Source organism: Melopsittacus undulatus, chromosome 4 (genome assembly GCF_012275295.1).
Source record: "Melopsittacus undulatus isolate bMelUnd1 chromosome 4, bMelUnd1.mat.Z, whole genome shotgun sequence".
In the NCBI taxonomy this organism is placed as follows: domain Eukaryota; kingdom Metazoa; phylum Chordata; class Aves; order Psittaciformes; family Psittaculidae; genus Melopsittacus; species Melopsittacus undulatus.
Genome location: NC_047530.1, coordinates 61,710,403 through 61,732,593, shown reverse-complemented (window position 1 = coordinate 61,732,593; position 22,191 = coordinate 61,710,403). Strand labels below are relative to the sequence as shown.

The following is a 22,191-nucleotide window of genomic DNA, read 5'->3' as shown; positions in this document are numbered from 1 at the left end:
TTGGTGTCTTTCATAGGCACGGATTATGAGAGACATTTTGTGATATATTGTCATTTTCTACTAAATGCTGTAATACTGTAATGGGAATAGCAATGTTTAAAAGTTTTACCTATTTAAATGGCTAGATGATTATAAAGTTGCACTACTGAGCATGTGGAGCCTTTTCATTTTCTAAACAGCACATTAAAAGAATCTCTGAAATGCATTTCCAGTCACGGGGCTGGGTCTGATGGACTGGAAAATGTTATAATCTTTTCCCACCAGTGGAAGAGATCAACACACCCTGTACTATGGGGAGGAGAAAATGCAGATAGACTGAGAGAAGGCCAACGAGTGCAACTAGAACTGGAAGAACAGCACACTTCTGAGGGGCAGGGATTTGTTTTAACATGCAAAATTATGAAGTAAAGAATCTGAAAAACTAGAGAGGCTTGAATCATAAATCATAATGTGGTAAATTATTATATTGGTATATACCTATATCTTGAAAAGAGTTAAATGAATGGATACATAGATAACAAATAAAAAGTAGGTTTTCATGGAGTCATTGCACCAGTCACAGCAAGAGCTGTGTTGAATGCCACTAACAAAAGCTCTGTTCTAACTATTTATCCTCATTTTGAACATGGAATACACCTGTTGCATGGCTGGTTTCAAAATGGTTATTTCCATTAATCCTTTTGTATCAGGTGGTTCTAGAGGAACACCAGTCTTTGCAGACAACTAACTCCATGACTGTGTTCTCCCCTGTAATGTTGCAAAAAAGTTTTTCTTCAAGATCCAGTATATAAACTACTGTTTAAGCTTGTCCTTCATTTTGGAATACAACTCCTAAGCCTGACATTCACCTGGCCCCAGAATAAACTAATGTTCCTATTTTCATACAGGGTCAGGTGCAGGGGAATTTCTAAATCTACTGTGCTGTGAGCTACAGCCTGTCTTGTAACTTCTGGTTTTTAAACTGGTAACAATGACTAAACAGTTTCCTCAGTAGATTGTTTTATTACCATTAACACAGAATTTTTGGTCTAGATATAAAGACAAGGTCTTCTGTGCTGATACAATGGCCTACCCATTGACTGATAAGCTTTTAATTAAATCTGTAACTCATTTCCTTAAGGTGTTGCTTTGACCTTTGTGATATTCTGAACTTTAATTTGCTGTGGAAACCAAGGATGTTCTTTAGTTTGCTTAGTTGATAGTCTTACTGATTATGCTTATGCAGATGTATTTGTCTGAGAAGACTGTCATATAAAAGTAGACCATTGTGTACTGCTTCAGTTTGTCTTAATTCACTGCCTATCATTTGGTCTCAGCATTTAATTGCTCTTCTTTGGGCTTTTCATTTTACATTAGAGATAAGCCCTGAAGCCACAGGGTGATGGTAAGCATGTTCAGACTGCAGATCTAGAGGGCTTCTGTTCTTTGTGGCAGACAATAGCTGGAAATGTTGCTTACTACTTTTATCAGTGATGAAGAGACAGGCTTAGGATAAGAATTCATTTTCTAGCTTGACCATTTGAAATTGGTGATGTTTTCACTTAAGTCAGTGAGATCAGAATCAGGTTCATGTCACTTAGAAATATAACCCATGGAAATCGAAAACACAAAGGAAAGCACATAAATTATTTCTACTGCAGTTATTCAGACCTCATGCTGGAACTTAAAAATAGAAAAAATAGAATGCCCTGACTTTATATCTTTTCTCCTCTATGTTGCTTTGTTTTAATTGATTTTGCTATACCAAGAGCCAAGAGTTGCAGTATAACTATGTGGTCAGTACATTTCAAGTACATTTCTGTCAAACCTCTTCTAAATTCTGTTATGCAGTTTTAGCCAAATTCAAAAGTCATATAAGTATGCATAATCCAATAACTTTGTCAGGATTAAGATCTAACAGTTCTAGTAGCAGGATCAATAATGTGATTGCACAAAATGTATCCTCTACAATAAGTCAACTTGGTCAGATAGTTTACCAGTCTAAATGAACTGTTTGTTTGTTGGGTTAATTTAATTTAGACTGGAATCAGTCTAATATCTGAAGTCACAATATTTTATCAAATGTCTACACTAGGGGTAGAACACTACAGTGTTCCTAAATTTCTACTTATGTACATTAATCTGAATAATGACTCCAGGGATTGATTCACATGGTAAGCCTTAGTTTATAATGAATTGCAAGGAAAAAAATCACATTGCTACTTATTCAAAGAGGTTTGACTATCTTTAAAGCTTGTTTTAATGTTATTAGTGTGTGACTTGTATGATGATGTGAAAAAAGGGGACAGTTTTCTATTAAAACCTACTAAAATAGCTTATAATAAGGAAAGTCCTCAAAAGCTGTAAGAGTTTTTCAATAACATCAATTTAAAGTAATATGCTTAAAGATGCATGGTATTTCTGCACATACACACCCAGATGGAAAAATATTAAATTAAGAAGAGATATAACAGAGGTATTAACATGGTTATGTGCATCTATATGCTGTCTGTAAGAATGATCTGTCACATTTAGGTTTATTAAATGCTCGTAATCAACAGTGCGCTCTATTTTACACTTCCATGCTGAGTGGCTTATATATCCTAGTTACTCATCTACAATATAATTATGATTTTAAAAAATGAAAAAGGCCTGTTGCATTAAAGACAGAGTTGGAAATATTCCAATGTATTTAGTTCAATTTATATGAGCATGTTTCACTCTGCTAGGGAAGGTTAATTCACCAAGCTCCATTTCCTGCCTTAATCATCTGCCAAAGGATATTAATGTCATATTAATGCCACACATTGCTACTGTGAAATTTGTGGTCCAACCTTTAGCGTTTTTAACTACCTTTGAGCTAATGACATTATCTATGCATACATCTTTACACTGCTTTTTTGTATACTATAGAAGATAATATTTCATAATAGAAGAACAAAGCATTTCAGCTAGAGGATTTAAACACAGGACTTAGAACTGTGCATGACTTGCACACTGCTGTTGCCACAGTAGTCTATGGTTGAAATTGGTAGTGCTATCTATCTAGTGGTTTATTTTGCACCCTACAACAGTCTGCAGCTGTGAACTTTGCTATCACAGCAGGGTTTTAAACTTCAGTGGGGTTAAAAAGTAAGTATGGGGATTCAAAGTTAACTGTTGGCCACAGTCAGGCAACTGCCTGTGACAGTATTACAGGGCCAGGTGCTGTCTGCTTTTAGCCAGTACCAAGACATAGGCCTGAAGTGCCTCCATGCTGAGGGACTTCTTTATGTAACTTTTATGTTCTGTGGCAGAGTTTAAAGTCAAGGGTCAGGCTTTTTTTAAGCTATGCTCCATCACATAAGCGATTGTGGCGAAACAAATAAAAGAAAAATAACTGGGTTTTGTACCCTGGTGGATCCTCAAGGAAGTGAGAAGTTTGCATCTACCCAGGGGTTATGAGGAGTATAAATATTCCTCTAAGGAAAAAAATCCCGTAGCATATGTGTATAAGTGCACATCATGTCCCAGAGCCCCTTCCAGTCTTACTCAAAGAACACATCCTGCACTATTGTTAGGTGCAAATCAATTGAAAGAGCATATATTACACAGTGCTGAAGAAGAGGAGTGTGTCAGCTGGAAATACTGATATTTACAGCACAACCTGGTAATAGCTTTTTATGACAGTAATTGGTGTATGTAGGACATCAGACGTGCTTCTTGGCTTGTTCATAATTCCTCTCAGGCTTTCAAACCCAGCTTCTCTGTAGATTTTCTCTGTAGAATGGTAACTTAGAGAACACTGAGTTAACAAGAAAGCAACTTTTATAGCAGGTAACTGCTGGAATTTTATGGCAGTGACTTAGCTGGAACAAATGGCCCTTAACTTTTAAGCCATTTCACAGTTTTGATGAAGTTGAGCATGCTGCTTGCAAAGCTCTGTATGGAATAGCATATTAAAGCTGTTACCATAAATCACATGCTTGAAAAAGAGATCTTCTGTTTACAGAAGTCATAGAGCCAGGTTATGCCAAGCACACATCATCCCCTCAGCATATATTTCTGCAGCTCTGTTAATTTTAATTGTATGCTATGCAGAAGTTATTTTCACAGGGAAAAACAAAAGCTGTTAAGTTACTAAGTCTGTTACTATCTTGCATCTTAAATCAAAGAGATGTTGGGACACTTGTGCTACAGAGCTTGGCAGCTTTGACTTTAGGTGTGCAAAACTGGGATTTTCGTCCTGGATATATCACTTTGCAGGTTCATACTGCAGAGATGTCATAAGACTCTGAGATACATTCTGCTGTTAAAGATTTCAGATACAAAATATGTATGCAAGTGGAGTACAAGTATAGACTTCTTATGCTTCACATGTTTAGTAGACAATGAATCCAGAGTTATGGCAGCTGGGAGTTTAACTCAGAGTTTGGAAAGAATAATAATCTCTAGAGAAATTTATAAAAGCCTATCACATTATTTTTATAATGAGATATAGTTTTTATTTCTAATTGCATCCTTAAAAGACACTGCCCCAAACTATAATAAGACATAAAACAGTATCAACACGAAGCTGTTTTTATAAGAAATAATATGGGACAAGAATGCTCAGAGGAATAATGGTTTTGCCTGGCATACTCTCATTTGCCACCACCCATTATTTTAACCACTGTGAAGTGGTGGCTGCATTGGCTGAGGAATCATGAACAGACATTTCCAAGCATTTTCACACTGGTTTGAATATGCAGATTTGAATGATAACAGGCCATTTCAAAGACAGAATGAGCCACAATATTCTTCATTCACATAAAATTTATCTCTGTGGGGTGTTTCTGAAAAATGGTATTTTCAAAGCCATGTTTTAGATTGCTGTTATGCTGGATGAGGAGCTAAGACCAGAGAGGGGTTGGAAAGACAGCTACCATGTGCTATTTCACAATGTTTCACTTTCTGAATTGCAGTACCCTTCCTCTTAAAGACCCGCATGTAGACAGTGCCTCTCCGGTGTATCAGGCTGTGCTTAAAACTCAGAACAAGCCTGAAGATGAAAGTGAAGACTGGAGTCGCCGTTCTGCCAATCTGCAGTCCAAGTCTTTTCGCATCCTTGCCCAGATGACTGGAACTGAGTACAGTAAGTGGAATAACAAAACATCCCCCTCATCCTGATTTTAGACTCATGTTTTCATTTTCTTAGGTCAGTATTAGCAACTGATACTCAAGGAAGACTCACATCCAGTGTGTAGTCATTGTCAGTGAGGGCTAAGATCAGAGAACCCTGGGTGTAACTGGAGGGAACTGTGTAATCAAAATGTTCAGCCTTATGCATTACGAAGAAAAATCTTTGATCTGCTGTGGATCTCACCATGGAAATATGACAGACTCTACAGTAAAAGAGCATTTGGGACCCCATAGTTCTTCTTAGCTGCAAATCATATCTCTGCAGCATAATCTTTCATTTTCCAGCAGCTTAGACATACAAAACTGTCCATTCATTAGAGAAAAAGATGAACAACTTATGTCTCTTGTCACAGTCTTATAGGAGTGACACCCAGAGGTCAAAAAAAATCATGGATCACTACTTGTGGTGAACCTATGGCTATATCAGCCCTGTTATCTGAACCCAGAACTGCTGTGAATGTCCTGGGAGCTTGAACTTTGTTCCTTGTGCTTATGGAAGTGCTTTTCTGACTGCTTGATACTAACCTCAGAGCTTGTTTCTGATCTAGACAGAAGGAAGTTCAGGAACTTTTCCCCCACCAGGGGGAAATACTTAGTATTTTCTCATTAAATGAAATCTGCTGTTTCTTCTCACACTTCCCTGCAGAACAGGTGGCTCTCTGTAGGATCATTGTCTACAGCTGTGAAACATTGCTTATAAATGAATGAGGAAGTACTTGCAACAGTCACTTTCCTACTAATGTCTTTCCCAGCTGTAGGGGCTTGCTCCTCTTCATGCTGTTCTTACAAAATCCGCTGCTGTGAAGTCAGCATGAATGTATCTTTAGATATGCTTCTAAAGAACTTGAAAATTTCATCAGAAAGCAAATTCCTTCCTTTTTTCTTTCCTTTCTTAACTAAAGCATTTTTTTGCCTGCAGTGCAAGATCCAGATGAAGAAGCCCTGAGGAGGTCAAGGTAGGCAGCTCCTTGTGAAAAATACGGTTTTCTACTTACTGATAACCAAAAATGTTTTAAACCAGCATTAATATGAACATGCATTAGTATATTTTTGTCTTCAGACATTCTAATACTTTACTTAAATCACTAAAAGTGCTGTTACTGAGAGGCATTTGAATGAAAAGGATAACAAATGAGCACGTTTCTAGGAAAGACAGTGCAAAATTCCTAAAGTGTGTGTCCAAACCTGAACACTCTCTGCACATGCAACTTTTGCATACTTTACTGGGTCTGTGAATGCAATAGTTCCTAAGACCAAGCCTTGTGTAACTACTTGATTGTGTAACTGGATGACAATATATAATGTTGTGATAGCACTGAAATTTGCGAGCAATTTATTTGGATGACCCTGTGAGTGACATTTTATTCTCCTGAAAAGATACTGTAAATGAATTGTTTCCATCTGTATCCAGAATCACTTGCTTATGTCTTGCTTGGAATAAATACAAACAGATTTGTAGACTATGGAAGCACAGGACTGCTTTTGCTAGTGGGTAGATATATTTGCTTCATATGATCTACCCAGAACACTGAAAAAGTGGATATATTCAGGGGCATAGTAAGGAATTAAAGATTTATCATCTTATGTTGTCTTGCACTGCCAGGAAATAGATATAGATTTATTACAGAGTTTTTTGTTGAGCTTCAAAACTGAAGTTGAATGGGAGCATCCTGCATGCAAGCCTGGTTTTCTATTTCCATACTTCAAATCCCTGTATCACACTAGGTGCTCTGAGCTGCTGGCTGGGTCTGTGATGGTTTTGATACTCAATCCACTTATTCCTTTTTCTAATTCTTTTTTGAATAGCCATGTGGTTTCTGTAAAGGTTCTGAGCTTTTGATCTCTGTGCAAGTTACAAATGTTGAATCAGTGAGAAAGATGTCTGTCATCTTTCCCTGTGAAAATACAAGTATACTTTCAGTTTATGTTTGCTATAAACCTCCCATTGCAGTTCACTGAAATTCATGGCTAGGTGCCTGAACATCAGGCTTGGTATTACATCCCTAAGGGATTTATTTCTTCTCTCGAATATGCAGGCTTAATTCTGATTAAATATATTGTGCATTATCTGTTTTGATGTAATAGTGTAAATCCAAATCCTTATGATGGGATTTGAAGCATTGTGCTGAATTTAACAGACCCTATATTTGTCTGGGAGTAGTCTGTTGTTTTAGAGACATAATCTTTCTAGCTGTAGTCTGTGGCTTTGGAAAATAATAGATACTGGAACTTAACATGGTATCAGATACGTTGAAAAGAATTTTCTAGTAACACATCAACATGTGTAAATTGCACGTTCTGTTCAGTGTGACTGAAAGTACATGACTATATCTACTGTGCTTCACATCTATTTCTGCAGTCTTGAGGTATCACTGTGTTATCCTTTTTTAACAAGAACAGTTATGGTTATAGCTAAACACAGCTGCATTACCCAAAGAGATTCAAGGGCATTAACTGGTAGTAGAAACAGAAGGGAATATATACTAGGTAGTTATACAGTGCAGATTGCATGACTCTGGTGAAAGGAATGAAATGGGGTCTCCTTCCGACCTGATAGTGCTTGCCCGTCTTGGCCTCATGCCTCAAACATTGCACATCCTCCACTGCAGATCTCGTAGCAACAGTCCTGGTTATGCATGCATCTATCCCATACCGCTCTGTTGGGCATACTGGACCCCCCTTCTGTTTAATCTTTTTGCAAGGCCCCTGGCACTTTTGATTCTGTAAAGGATAGAAGTATCTGTGTCAGATGCATAGAGTCTGTATTTTAACTCCCCTCTTCCAGTACAAAATGGAGTAGAAACTCATCTTTGGTATCTACTCTAGGCAGCCTGTACAGTGATGCCTTCCTCCCTGCCCACAGTTTGGGATCACCTGGAAGGTTTCCTGGGCTCCCAAAAGCAGGTTTCCATGGAACTGTGGAACCTGAGTCTTGCTAGATTCAGCATGAATTAATCCTATGCTGTGCTGGCATTCTGGAGAAATCCTTCATATTCCAAAACTGAAGCTGACAGAGATTTCACAGGGTAGGAATTTCTGGTCTCTGGGCATGCTGTGAGTGATTTCCCTCTGGTGCTTTCCGTTGTCTCTCTGTGTCAGCTCTTCAGTGTAATCAGCACAAACTGCATGAAATGGGGGGATTGAGGGGATGATTGGAGGGGAAGTAAGAGAAAACCCCATACAGCTGAGTTTTGGTGGAAGTGTTTTACACACACACAGTCATTTCTGGATTGCTGCTTCTAACTTCACAATGTATGCTCTGAACAGAACCTATAAAGCTCAGGAGTTTTCAGGTGGCAGAATATTCCTTTCAGTTAACGAGTGCACTGCATGATTCTCCTTTGCTCATGCTACTGCTATTCTGAAGGCACGTGCAAGATTATAACTTGCTATGAAACCTTTCCATTGCTGTTGTGATGATTGTTATGGAATATCTTCCAGAAAGATGGTATCCATTTCAAGTGAAACAGATGCTTCTGAATACCTTTTCCATGATTGGAGGGGTATGTCTTTAAAGCAGAGAGGGAATTCTTACATTTCCCCAAGACTCACTGTAGCTAATATGCTCCAGTGTAACTTACAAAAATGCCATCATAAAGCTTCAGCATTTCAGCTAGGAATACTTACTATCTTTGAGTTTCTTAAAAGCATGAAAGATGGCTTGAGAAGCCATACACCAGGACTCCTTCAGGAGCTTACTTGCATGGCACTATGCTATTAGGAACAAAGAATTTAGAAATACCAGTGAATGTGTTGGTGTTTACTCTGTGTATTGTTTTGCGCTTTCTTCAGCCTGAGGAGTAAAAGCAGCCCAGTCTGTTCATTTCTGTTTGGCTGGTTTCACTCTTAAGTTCTGCTGCATTAACACAATTGTCTTGTGTTTTGAGTGTAAATAATGGGAGGAAAATTACCTTGTTTGCAGTGAATCAATGACCTTTTGCAAATAACCAGGGCAGTTTATTAGCTTATTTTCCATTCTGTTTGATGTACTTCTTGGCTGTGCTTGCATCCTACAGCCTCCTCTTCCTGTTTCTGTTAAAAACCAAAACCAAACCTGAATTTAGACTATAGAACATCTAGAAAAGATAAAACCTTGAGAGGTGCTGAATACTGCTTATAACCTGCTCGAGCACCCCAGCTTGCAAGCAGAAGTAGCTAGGGGTACTGGTGGGAGGAGGCCAGTGCTTCACAGGACTATGCTTTGAAAATCCTGTGTTATTATGCTTTTTGACACAAATGACCAGAAATACGCAAATGTGAAGACTTGCGTATGTACTCACTTGCATTATACTGAGAAAAGTATTGCTGAACTGGTGGCTGGTGCTCCTTCCAGGAAGGACAGCAGGATATATATATATAGGCTGCCCTAGGTATTACAGAATGGAAAATATCTGTATTCGTTTTGCTCTTGTATGGAGTTAACTTTCACTGACTGCTCAGCTGGGGGGAGAGAGGAAAAAAACTGAGAGAATCTGCTGGCAGGGAAACAATGGGATTATACTGCATTTCTAGCAAAAGCAGCCCTGTATTACCAAGCACAAGTCAAAGAATATGAAGTTGCATCAAGTTACTTCTCAGAAATGAACAACTGCAGAACCTCTTGTGCATGTTCCAAACCGGATCCTGCAGTTTTCCTTGCACTGATTTGAAAGCCAAAGAAAAAATCCAAATAAATTGCTATTGCCCTAGTTATAAGGCAGGGGAGTGGTAGCCATGGTCCCTAACCCCTTTCTTTCTCCCTCCTTTCTTTCTTCTCTGTGTGTGTCTCTCTCTCTGTCTTTCTCTCTCTCCCTTTCTCCATGCCACAGGGAAAGGTTTGAAACGGAACGTAACAGCCCACGCTTTGCCAAATTGCGCAACTGGCATCACGGCCTGTCCGCGCAAATCCTTAATGTTAAAAGCTAAAAGCCCACGTTTAGCAGCCAAATACATGAGACAGAGAATGCAGTAGAAAACTAACCGCTGTCCTGAGTTAGAGCCTAAGAGTGTCACACACAGAGGAAATACTTACTGCTAGGGCCTTTCTTCTTCTGCGTGCCTGTCTTCTGTAGATACCTATTGTTAGCCTGTTACCCATTCGCTGTCACCAGAAATGAAACTAATGATGCAACCTGGTTCATGTTCTTCATTATAAAGTAGATTAGCTTTTGTCCTTTACTATATAAAATGTAACTTCAGTAGACAGGAGAACATCCCTGTTGTACTCTCTTGACTTTAACTTCCTTCCCATTTTCTTCTAGAATTATTGACAGTATTTTGTTAGGAGGAAGAGTAATGAGAGATTACTGAGTTTTACTGCTGTAAAGATAATTAAGTAGGAGGAAGAAAGACGAGAACTAACCGAGTCTGGCCTAGACTTTGCTAAATTTACAACATACTTTGTCTGCATAGTTGAATGATGCTGTTTGAAATAAGATATTAGCAACATGAAGTGATATTTCTTCAATATATTATACTGGTAGAAGTCATTTGCTGAAACCATTGCTGCAAGTTTTCTGTTGGAAACCTCAGTTTGTCATTATATTAATGCTAGAGAGAGCTGTGGTTGCTCAGGATCTGTGAGGAAATGATATTTTACTAGAGGTGATTTAGGAGTGAGAAGAATATATAGTTCTACTGGTGCACTCAAGTTTGTAAAAGCATCCACAAGTTTTAAGGAATATGTAAGGTTTAAAGGATTATGTTGCCCATTCTGTATCACTCTTTGACCCACATCTTTCTTCTGTATATAGCAGCATGCTTTATCTGAAATAAAAGGTTTTAAAACTAAAATAATTATGTGCCTGTTTTACAGAGTACTTTATTCTGTTTCACAACAATAACTACTTCAGCTGATTATTGTGGAAGGGAAAGTTCTTCTTTCAATAGAAAATTCGGTCAAAAAGCTTTCTCCTATTACCTATAATTATTACTGACTTTTGGGTTATCTGAATTAGAATAAACCTGTCAGAGCAGTTGAAAGAACAGCAACAGACATGAACAAATGTTGTATTAGATGTGAATGAGAACAAAGCATAGTTAATACATGTTAGATGACAACCTATTGATGATATCATTTAGCATTTCCATTTGAATAGTACTAATTCTCTGGCAATGATTATTTATTTGTGCCCATGGTGAAGGCAGCAGAGACATTGCTGGTGCTTAGAACCGGTTCTCTTTGTTTCAACATTATCACACTTTGCTTTTAAGCTGTGTCAGAAAAGATATGGTGAACCTGTACCAAAGGCCCCCAGGTTTTCCTGTTTTCTCATTGAAGTACACCAAGAGCAGTGTCAGTCCCTTTCAAGTTTATGCTCTGACCACTAAATGAAACAAAAAATGCAACTCAAACTGGTTGTGGTTTCCACAGAAACACTTGATGTTAGCCCTGAAGGATCTGCATTAGGAGTCCTCAGCACTGACTGAAGCAAAAGTTTCTGGTGATAAAACACTGTTTTGTGCAATGAAAGGCTGACCCCGTTGCAGCCCTGCTTACAGCCCTCAATATTTTATTTTCCCATTAACTTCTGTAAACTGCAAATTAGGTACCTTTATCTGGTAGCAGGGATTCTGATCAAAGAGATAAGTGCCTGAGATTAGATTGAATCTGTTGTACTTTTTGCTGCTTCCAAACATCTGGAATTCACATCAGCAGTCTATACAAGAGCAAAGTTCACTCCAACTCCCTTTTTTTTCCCCTGCTTTATGTGGAGGAAGAAAAAGCTACAGTTCAAGGGGAATTTTGTATGAACCAACAAAATAATGGAGTGTTTAAAGAAAAAAGATCTAGCCATCAAAACAAAAATAATATTTTTTGACTATTATTTAAGAGTAAATGAGCACTATTTCTTTTTAAAATGCCTTTCACTTTTCTTGGGTAATTACCATAGCAGTTCTGTAAGCATGCCATTTAGTGCACAACATCGATTTGTATTCTCCTTATGGGGACACAGATTCTGATCACACCATTTTAGTAGTGCCTGCGGAAAGTCAGCAGAACTGCATGAAATAAGAGCAACTTTAACTTTTCCTGAACGTTGCTACCATCAAACTTTGATTCAGAGTGGCTGGATTTTACTTATATATGGGAAATTCTGATTGAATTTAACATCTCAATAATTTTTTTTCATAAGCATCAAATGTACCTAAGGAAAAATCTTCCAGTTCTAATTTTCAATCAAATGTAATGTTTTTCTGAATAAGTATTAATAGTATTTTCACATGAATAGGAATTGTAAACTTTAATGTTTTATGAACATAGTACAGACACTATTTGTTTCAAATAGTCCTAGTGCATGTATTATAATGGAGAAGAAAATGTCTAGATTATATCAATGTTTACACTTAATGTTATTTTTAAAGGTATTTTTGAGTAATCAAAAAAGCATAGTTTGATCAGATACGAAATTAATGGAGATGTAGTTAAGGAACCCTCCCCCTTAGCTCTGCTTCAGATAACTTTAATCAGAAAAACTGAGTACATATAAACCATGTAATCAGATAGGGAAATAGTTGTAATCCTGTTTTCGGGAGTACACAAAAACCAGGATCGAAACATGTTCCAAGCTTGTAAAATTTCAGTTATTTATGTAATTAAAGAGAAAAAAACAATTGGAAAAAAATCTTCCAATATCTGGTAACATTAGGAACTTTTGCAATGATAAAGACCTTTTGTGAAGGTGCTGTTACCAATCCCTAAGGCAAGGTTGTTTACCACAGTATGTTTGTACTGCTTAGTACAGTCCCTCTCAAGAAACCTCCCAAGGGATGGGCTTTGTTAATTAAACTGTCAGGCAAATTTTTCTATCCAGTTTCTTGTTTATGTTTTAGTAATTCCCTAACTCCTCAAAAATCTGCCTCTTTGTTGGGATGGTGATCTTCAAACCCAGTAAATGAACATTATAGGTCTTTCTTGATACTATTAAGAGGTCTTGTTTTTCCCCTCCTGAGTAGGGGGCAGGCTTTTTCTGTAAGGTGGAGAAATTGGGCTGGATTCCTCATTCTACAACATCTCATTGCTAGAGACTGTAACAGACATAGGCCTGATATGAAATCCCGAACAGCTTAAAGAAACCACTAGCTTCATTCCAGCAAAAGGCCAAGTGTGGCCTCATTATGTCCTATTCTCAATATGTCTAGGCTTATCTCACTCTGTGTTGCTTCTGATTAACCAACCCCATCTTGCAGTGTTTCTTGACCATTTGCTGCTTTGCCTAGGAAAAATATTCTCAGTTAATGATGGTGAGGCTTGAAATAGGTTCCTGATTGAAGACTTGATGAGTCATGTAATCCTTTGAAATAGCACTGATGTTAGGCAGGTGTATCTGCCATGCTGAATATAATTTGAACCATGACTGTTCTGCTGAGCAGAGGACAATGGTTGGTGACAAATACTATCTTCTAAATAGTCTCCATGACAAAATTAAAGCAAAATGCAGGATGTGGATAGTGATATTAATCCCCTGCCCTTCCCAATATTGCCAGTAAAACATAGTGTTATAAGCATTTAATGAAGATACAGCAAAGCTGATGCCAGTAGGAAATCAAAACCAAAAGACCTTCCAGGTAAATCTGCTTGTCTGGTTATGACACAGGGAAATGCTCATTTTCTGCTGTGATATAAAAGCGTTTGGTACAAACTAACCTGTTTACTGAATACTGCTGCCTTGTATTCTACTCAAATCAGCTTCTCCTCACCAACAATTGTGCTTAGTGTGCGCAAGAATACTGAGTGCATGCAGTGTGTGCTGATGGGACATGGCTCGAGTGTGACTTCAGGAAAGCAGGCATGAGAACTTGACCTCTCTTCCTTTTGTGCATGATAAAAATACAAAAGCAGAAAGGTTCTGTGGTGGCTCCTTCCCTTGCTTCCTTCTTGTCATGCCTGTGCCTGCATGGGAAGGAGAGTAAGTTTTTGCTATGTAACAAATGCAGAGGTCACTTTCTCTTCATTGCAGTTTTGCTTTCATTATGCACAACTATGTGGAGTATATCTTCAGGATCAAGGAACACGTATTTTAGGGACTACTTTATTGCCTATGGAAAGTCCAGCTCTTGCTGCCTGAAGCCTTCTTCAGGAGCAGGAGAAATGACACCTTTTTTCACTTGTGCACTCGGGTTCTGCAGGGACTGGGTTGATTTTGTAGCTTCTTTAGCAGTGTCACTGTTCAGTGACCAGAACTGTCATTCCACATATAAGAAAATACATGGATACTTGCATGAAGTTTAGTTTGCAAAGTTAAAAACCTAGAATTTTGGTATGGTATGTGGTAGTACCAGATAATTAATTTCTTCTATAAGCCTTTGACCAACAGCTTTCTGAAATGTACACAAAACTTCATTTCCAATGATGAGCATTGCTGACTTGCCCAATTGCCAAAAACTTCCTATCTATATGCTAATCAGATCTCCAGAATCCTTTTGAAAGAGTTGCCTTATTTTTCCACAGCAGTCTCAGAAATAATGAAGACTTGTATAGGTAGCTTTCTCATTTAAGGAACGTAGTTGCAGTAAATAATAATAAGCACATCAGTTCACTACATTCTGATCTTCACTTACCTTCTAGCACCCAGAGAGTGAGAAAAACACAGTTATAGTGAAACAATTGTCTCTGTGAATTCTGAGTGAAACCAGAAGGGAAAACTGATCAACTATAATGCCTTTCTTCCCCAAAATACTCCTTGAAGTTCTGTGGGGAAAATTAATTTAGAGATCATAAATTCCTTGTTTTCAAGCCAGTTCACTTTAGAACCAACTGATCAAAGGTGGTGACCATAAGACATGGTATATCCACTCAAATGAACTCTCTTAACTTTAAGAGTGAGGCCTCCAAATGAAATCAGCAAATACCATGAAGGTTTTCTCAAAATAGTTTATAGAGAAAGTAGTGCATAAGCTAACAAAGCTTGTTAAAGCTTCAGATTCGATTGGGTGGGCAGGGAGGAGGAGGATGGGTTGAGCGTACTGACCTATATTTAACATTTTGTCTTTACCATCTCAGTTTTCTGCATGTTTCTGTCTACCACTGAGCTTTTGCATGGGCAAAAATTAACTTCACTTTTATTCCTATTGTGTAACCTTTAAGATTCTGATATGTATCCTTCCTCTAATGTAGATGGCTAACTAAGATACCAGTGCATAATGTCATCTTTCTCTCCGACTACTCCCTTGCACTGCCTTCAGTCTAACAAGGAAATAGCAGTTCTTGCATGTAGCAGGCTTTTCAGCAGGTGTGTGTAACCCAGAGGTACTCAGCTGTGGTCTGTGGATCGTCAGACTGGCTCACAGAGATTTGTTTAGGATGAGCTGGGGAACTGGCAAATAGCATAGCTCTGGCACAGCTTCCTTTTACTCTGCTTCTAAATTGCATTAATGTCAGTAAAATTACCCTAAATACTAATAGCTTCCTAATAGTTCATTTCCACTTATCCATTTGTTGTAGCTGAACCAGGATGTTATATGATAACAAATGAGAGAGGGAAGGTAAGAATATACTTAAGAGAATTTCAGAAATTAAATGTAGTCCATGTTCTGAAGGAATGACAACTGCTCTAATTTGTATCACTTACCTTGGTTCAGGAACTGAATAGAAAATACATATTACTGTATTTCAGATGCAGCTTCAAACTTAGGATAATACCATGTAGAGGAAGTATGAATTTTCTTATTGATGTGCACAGATTAAAAAGTAGCTCTAAAAACTACCGGCTGAAAATGAGATTGATGGGCTCTTGTTCTCTCTTAGCTTCCCTAGAGAAAAGTGAAGTCCTGATGAGAAAGGGGAAGTCACTTCAGTGAAAGGGGAATAACTTCCTTGTGTACAATACCTACACGTGTTATGCATTAGGTTTGTCTATAATGGTCACAAATACGAAGTCCCGATCCTGCATTCAGGTGCCTGGTGGCAGATACCTTTGCTTTTACAGTGGGCTTATCAAAAGTTAGAGGGAACCATCCAGATAAGTTGAATTGCACATTTAAGGCCAAGATAGGGAATATTGATCTGAAACATATCCCAGCTCAATTGCTCCACCTTTTGCAGTCTTTGATCTTATCAAAGTGATGTGTTTACCAATACGATAAATTGGAGAACATACGCTTGCATACCAAATATCACAGTGTAAATCTTGGAAAAGTAAACTTTCTCCAACACTGATGCTGCCATGTTTCCAGGTGCATTTATGCATTTATTATTAAACAGTTAAATAAAACAGCATACCAGTAGATGCCACTAAAATGCTTCCAGAGGAGGCATTTGCTTTGATTTTAGTGAGATGCTTTGACTGAGTTCAATACTACTTGTAGAAAGTAAGTTGTTGGTTGTTTTTTCTCCCCCTGAATATATGATAATACTTTTCCTATTATGGGACACTGTCTGCACAAACCTGGCTGCCTTCTGGGAGAAATGTATTTCCCCATTTTGGGTGGAGGCATACTGGTAGGATATGTTGCAATTGTTTTGGTGTGGGCTGCTCACATTCTCAACTACAGTGGCTGAAAAAGAGAGATTAGCTCTTCTACCTCTTTTTTCTGATTCCAAGCTCAAGTTTTCGCTAGACCAGCATGATAGTTGTCTTCTTTCCTCTCCAGTTAACTGCCTGTGATATCTTTGTGTGTCTTGTGATGTCTTTGTTAAGATAACAAAAATATAGCTTAGAGGGAGGAAAGAAAAAGACAAGCAGTCTTAATAGCTTTATATTCATCTGACCATAGAATGGTAGAAATAGCCTCACTGGATCAAAACAGCAGTTAATCTATCTCAGTGTCCATCTTCCAGCAGTGTCAGTATCTTGTACCTTTGAGACAAAAATGTTTGGAAGGTAGTTATGAAACAGCTTTCACATAACTTTACTCCCAGCCACCCTATAAGAATTCTTTTTATAGTATTTTGTGACTTCTACTTCTCAAAAGGAAATCTTATTTGTGGGCAAACATGTTTATATAAATATAAGTACCTGTTTGTAGGAAAGCTGTTGTAATGAGGACAAGTCCTGCAAATCCACAATATACTACTAGAAAACCGGGGTTTTTTTAAATTTCAGTAGATATAGGCATTAATAATGTCTAAGTCTTGATAACTATTTCTTCTTTGAAAAAAAGCAAGTATGTGTTGGTACGGTTCTATAGAATACTATTGGATGATCAATACAGGAAAATACTGATCAACTGAACAGTAATATTTATTTAAAAATCCATAATCACTTATTAAAGAGGGTGAACTGATGATTTAAATACTCAGCTGGGATTCAGGAGTTCTTTCAGTTCTTTGCCCTGCTAGGGACCTTCTCTTTGACCATGAGCAATTCTAGTAAGTTTCAGTTCCTCATTTGTGCACTGAGAAAAAGAAATTCTCTCTCCATGAGAATATGGAGGAACAAGTCATAGAATCATAGAATAGTTAGGGTTGGAAAGGACCTTAGGATCATCCAGTTCCAACCCCCCAGCCATGGGCAGGGACACCTCACACTAAACCATATCACCCAAGGCTTCATCCAACCTGGCCTTGAACACCGCCAGGGATGGAGCATTCACAGCCTCTCTGGGCAACCCATTCCAGTGCCTCACCACCCTTACAGTAAAGAATTTCTTCCTTATATCCAATCTAAACCTCTGCTGTTTACGTTTCAACCTGTTACCCCTTATCCTATCACTACAGTCCCTAACGAACAGTCCCTCCCCAGCATCCCTGTAGGCCCCCTTCAGATACTGGAAGGCTGCTATGAGGTCTCCATGCAGCCTTATTGCTTCAGTACTGAAAGAGAAGAGTTGAAGGACCATGTGACCTCTCAGGATGCCTAATGTTCCTTATGTCATCAGGTCTTCATTACAGATTAAATGATTCTCTGTCTACAGCATTTTAATGGATCAGAGAGGAGCTATTCAAGAGATAAAGTCTAGGTCTGTCATTCTCGAAGAAGAAGGTAGACAGAATGCACAAGCTCCACCAAGTTTCTTTAGGCTCTCTCTAGGATCCTGGTGCACACACACAAGCCTGGCTTGCAAATAAATTTTACATTTTACTACTCCAACTATTACAATTCTTTGTAATTTCATTAACTCTGTCTTTTTAAGACCCTATCATGTAGCATATTCTTATGAGAAGGAAACATTTAATTATTCAATTATGTACTGTCATTTAATAATTAAATTATATACTGTGTAACTGGGAAGACAGTACATTGCATAAATAAAACTTGTTTAAGATATATGTCCCATATTTAATAAGATCTGTGGGAGCTGCACTGTTCTCAGAAGTCATTGACTAAGGCCCTTCTACCAAAAGCCACTGAGCCTTCCCCCAGAGTGTTTGACTCAAAAGTAAAACGACTTCTGCGTTTAGTTTTAGCTAAAGAACTTTTGATAGTGAAGGCTGGAAATTCAATAGTCTGTTCCACAAAATACAGGTGTTGCCAACAAGAGACACATCTGATTGTGAGCCTTTCTCACTGTTAGCCAAATGGGAATTAACTCGTGTTGACTGGGAAGAGGAGTAGTTTGTGGAAGCAAAACCATGAACAAATATTGTGTACCTTTGAACCCAGCTTTCCCTTTACTCTCTGCTTTTCTTTTGCTTTATTCTGTGGAAGTATGTTTATTACTCTCTTTTTAACCGTCACAACTCCCCCCTGCCATTGTCATTCAGTGTTATCCTATGCTTGTACTCTCAGGGAAAAGGTTTTTGTGCCATTCTGACTTCAAAGTCAAGTGACCTTTTCTTTTGCATTCTTCAGTATAGCCACAGCTAATGGGGCAGAAATGTTTGGATCAGATTAATAGTAATGCTGTTACTAATTAATAGTAACACTGCTTCTGCCTGACCCTCAACTTGGTCTTGACTGTAATTTCTCATAGAATATTTGGTAACACTGGAATTAAACAAGGCTTTATTCTTTTTCAAGCTGTGATGGTGCTTTGACATTGTTGCATGATTATGGTACTTGGTGTACTAACACTTCCTCCTCACACCTGCACAGTTTCTAATCCATCCTTCTCTGCCTTGTTACACCCTGGCTTTCCTGTGCCTGGTGTTCAAGTGAACTCATGGCTTGGTTACCTTAAAGATGGTGTTTGGTTTCTCATTGCTTTAGAGTGGTGCACCAATTGATCTTATTGGTGTATTTACTTTCAGGACGGGTTTTCCCATTCTGACCATAATAACATTCTTAGCCACATCTGAGGGTTATTCCAAATCTACAGAATTCTGGGTTTGAAACTCCAGCTTTAAGTCATATATTTTAGGGGTTACTTTTAAGTTAGAGGTTTTAAAAATTAGTAGAGAACACATATGCCCAAACCTTTGCTGATAAAAACTAGACTGTTTTTTATAACTTTGTGGGAGCTAAGCCAAGGAAATAGTATGTGACTGTACATAAATATGTACATGTGCATACATAAACATAGAAATGTGTTAAATATTACTAATAATGTGGAAAATATTAAGGATAGCTTTCCAGAGTTAATGTAAGAGAATAATTTGAGCCCGACAAATCCATATAAATAAATACATGTCCTAATTTACCCAATTGAACCTTCCTTCTGAAAAGTCTTTTGACAAATAGGTCTCATTTGCTTTGTGTTTTGTGGTCCTAGATCCCAGTTAAAAATGTTCTTATTTCACGTATTTCAACTTTAAATATCCTGAAATTCCAGCACAATCTTTTGAATGGGAAAGGATGCAACCACCCACTAAATTGCTAAATATCGAGACCATCTCAATTGCTAAACTGGATTTCACACTTGGATATTTTCATAAAGACTAAAATCCTTTAGCCTTAGACTCCTATGTCTTAACTTCTTACAGATACACAATTGTTTGCACTTAAACTGATTAGTAATTTTTGTGAGCTTGTATGTGTGTTTACAGAATAACAACCAGATTTCTTATCACTGAAATTGGGGCTGACTTACTCTTGGCCTCAATGAAGGAATGATTTCACTTGTTTCTAATCTCACTTAGATTGAGAAAACTAGCACTGAATTGGGTAGGGTGGAGAATGTTTAAGTGATGCCAAACATAATGCTTCTTGTGTGAGTCTTTGCTAACCATTTAACTGCCTATCACCTCAAAATGTTGGATTCTTGAGGACTGCACAAAACTTGCAGTTGGTGTCAGACTGTGTCCTGCTGGAATATTCTTGACATTTAAGGAGGAACTTACTAAAGTCAAAACTATGCCTGAAATTATATACATACACACATAAAATGTCTAATTTGTAACTGTTGATTTTCCTTCCTTTTACTTTAATACTGAAACCAAGTTGTTTGTAACTGAGAAGCAGCATACAGTAAACTTGTATATTTGATGGGTTTCGCTTGGAGAGCTGAAGAGGTTTCTTACTATATTTATGAGCAACCACTCTAGGATGCTTTTTGCAACCAAACATTTCTCCTCAAACCATCTTCTTTCTCCCTGGGTTTTGGTTTTGTTTTTTTTTGGTTTGTTTTTTTTTTGCCACCACTGGCAATAGCATTTACTTTATTCATACTATATCCCCTCCTTTCACAGAGACAAGGAAAATGTTGCTGCAGCATCAGAAAACAGGTAACTTTTGATATGTGTGTTTAGCTTACCTGCTATTTGGAGTTTACCTCTGCTTTCTTACCTCAAAAACATGAAGTGTGTACACTGTTTGAGCAGACAATGAATGTAGAGGTTTCAACTAAGTGGGTTTGTTAGGCATTTTTTTCCTTCAAAAAGCTCTGTGAGATGGAGCAGGTGGGGATCATGTTTCTCAGAACTTACAAACCTAAAAAGTAAGAAGCTTTTATCAAGTAATTGTCAGTTTGTGATGGAGTTCTAAGAAGAATTTCCATTTTAAACTTTGTCTAGATTGTTCGAGGTGTTTTTAAAACATAAGATTATCCTTTTGGTATATTAACATTTATATATCAGATTCTTGCATATCTGTATTGATCCTCAGTGGGTCATGTGGTTCAAAACATATTATGTCTCTAAGTAAGTTCTTGCATTTCAAAGTTGCTTTCTCCCAGACATGCTCAGCACATTTTGCAATTACATATAGAAATGCATTTCTTTTTATTAGTTCATGTACTAAAACATACAAGTACTGAAACACAGATACTTCTCGAGTGAACGTGACCAATTGTTTAATGGAGCAAAGAAGTGCCTCTTTTTAGTTTGTCATGGAAAGAATTTTATAGCACTCCTTTCCTGCCTTGTTGACTCTCACCTTTTTAGTTTTGGTTTGGTTTGTTTTGTAGGACAACTCAGATTTGAACAAAGATTGCATACAGTTAAATCCAAGTGCAAACATTAACATCACTTATGACCAGCAATGGCAACTGGCACTTGGAACAGTAGGAAAATTTAGTTTCATTTTTAAATGATATCGAAAGAATGAAATAAACCCCTTGATTCCTGTATAACATCTGAATATAAATTAAACTGAAAAAACAACTAACATGTTAGTTCAGTTCCACCAGCAATTATTTTTGTGCAAAATCACCTACAGGACTATGCAGCTGCTTAACTGAAATACTGTTTTCTTTTCCTTCATTTTATCAGGAACAATTTCTGATGTATGACTGGTGTTCATGTCATACTACTGGTTTGTCATGCCATAGCTTTTCTCCACCACAATTATCATCATAGCTCTGCTATGCGTTATATTTTGATATTCCTATCAATATGGTTTCCAGATTTTACACAAGGTACTTTTTAATTCTTAAAACCTCTCATAGAATCATCATAAAATAGTTTGGGTTGGAAGGAACCTTAAAGGTCACCTAGTTCCAACCTCCCTGCCATGGGCAAGGACACCTTGCACTAGACCAGGTTGCTCAAAGCCCCATCCAACCTGGACTTGTGGCTGCTCCATTCATGGCAGTGTTCAACTTCTCTGGGCAACCTGTGCCAGCACCTCCCCACCCTTCAAAGTGAAGAACTTCTTCCTAGTATGTAATCTAAATGTCCCCTCCTTCAGTTTAAAGCCATTCCTCCTTGTCCTGCCACTACAGGCTCTTGTAATAAGTCTCTCTCCAGCTTTTTTCTAGGCTCCCCTTAGGTACTGGAAGCTGCTCTAAGGTCTCCCCGGAGCCTTCTCTTCTCCA

At 37.9% G+C, this 22,191-nt stretch overlaps 1 protein-coding gene across 1 annotated transcript in view; it reads left to right on the top strand.

Annotated features, from left to right (window-relative positions):
- Positions 1 to 22,191, top strand: part of LDB3 (LIM domain binding 3) — a 114,266-nt gene that overhangs the window by 65,268 nt on the left and 26,807 nt on the right. Inside the window, exons 7-9 of the mRNA XM_031053386.2 lie at positions 4,923 to 5,092; positions 6,059 to 6,095; positions 20,627 to 20,662. Of these exons, the coding sequence (XP_030909246.2) occupies positions 4,923 to 5,092; positions 6,059 to 6,095; positions 20,627 to 20,662 (243 nt within the window). The remainder of the gene's footprint in view (positions 1 to 4,922; positions 5,093 to 6,058; positions 6,096 to 20,626; positions 20,663 to 22,191) is intronic.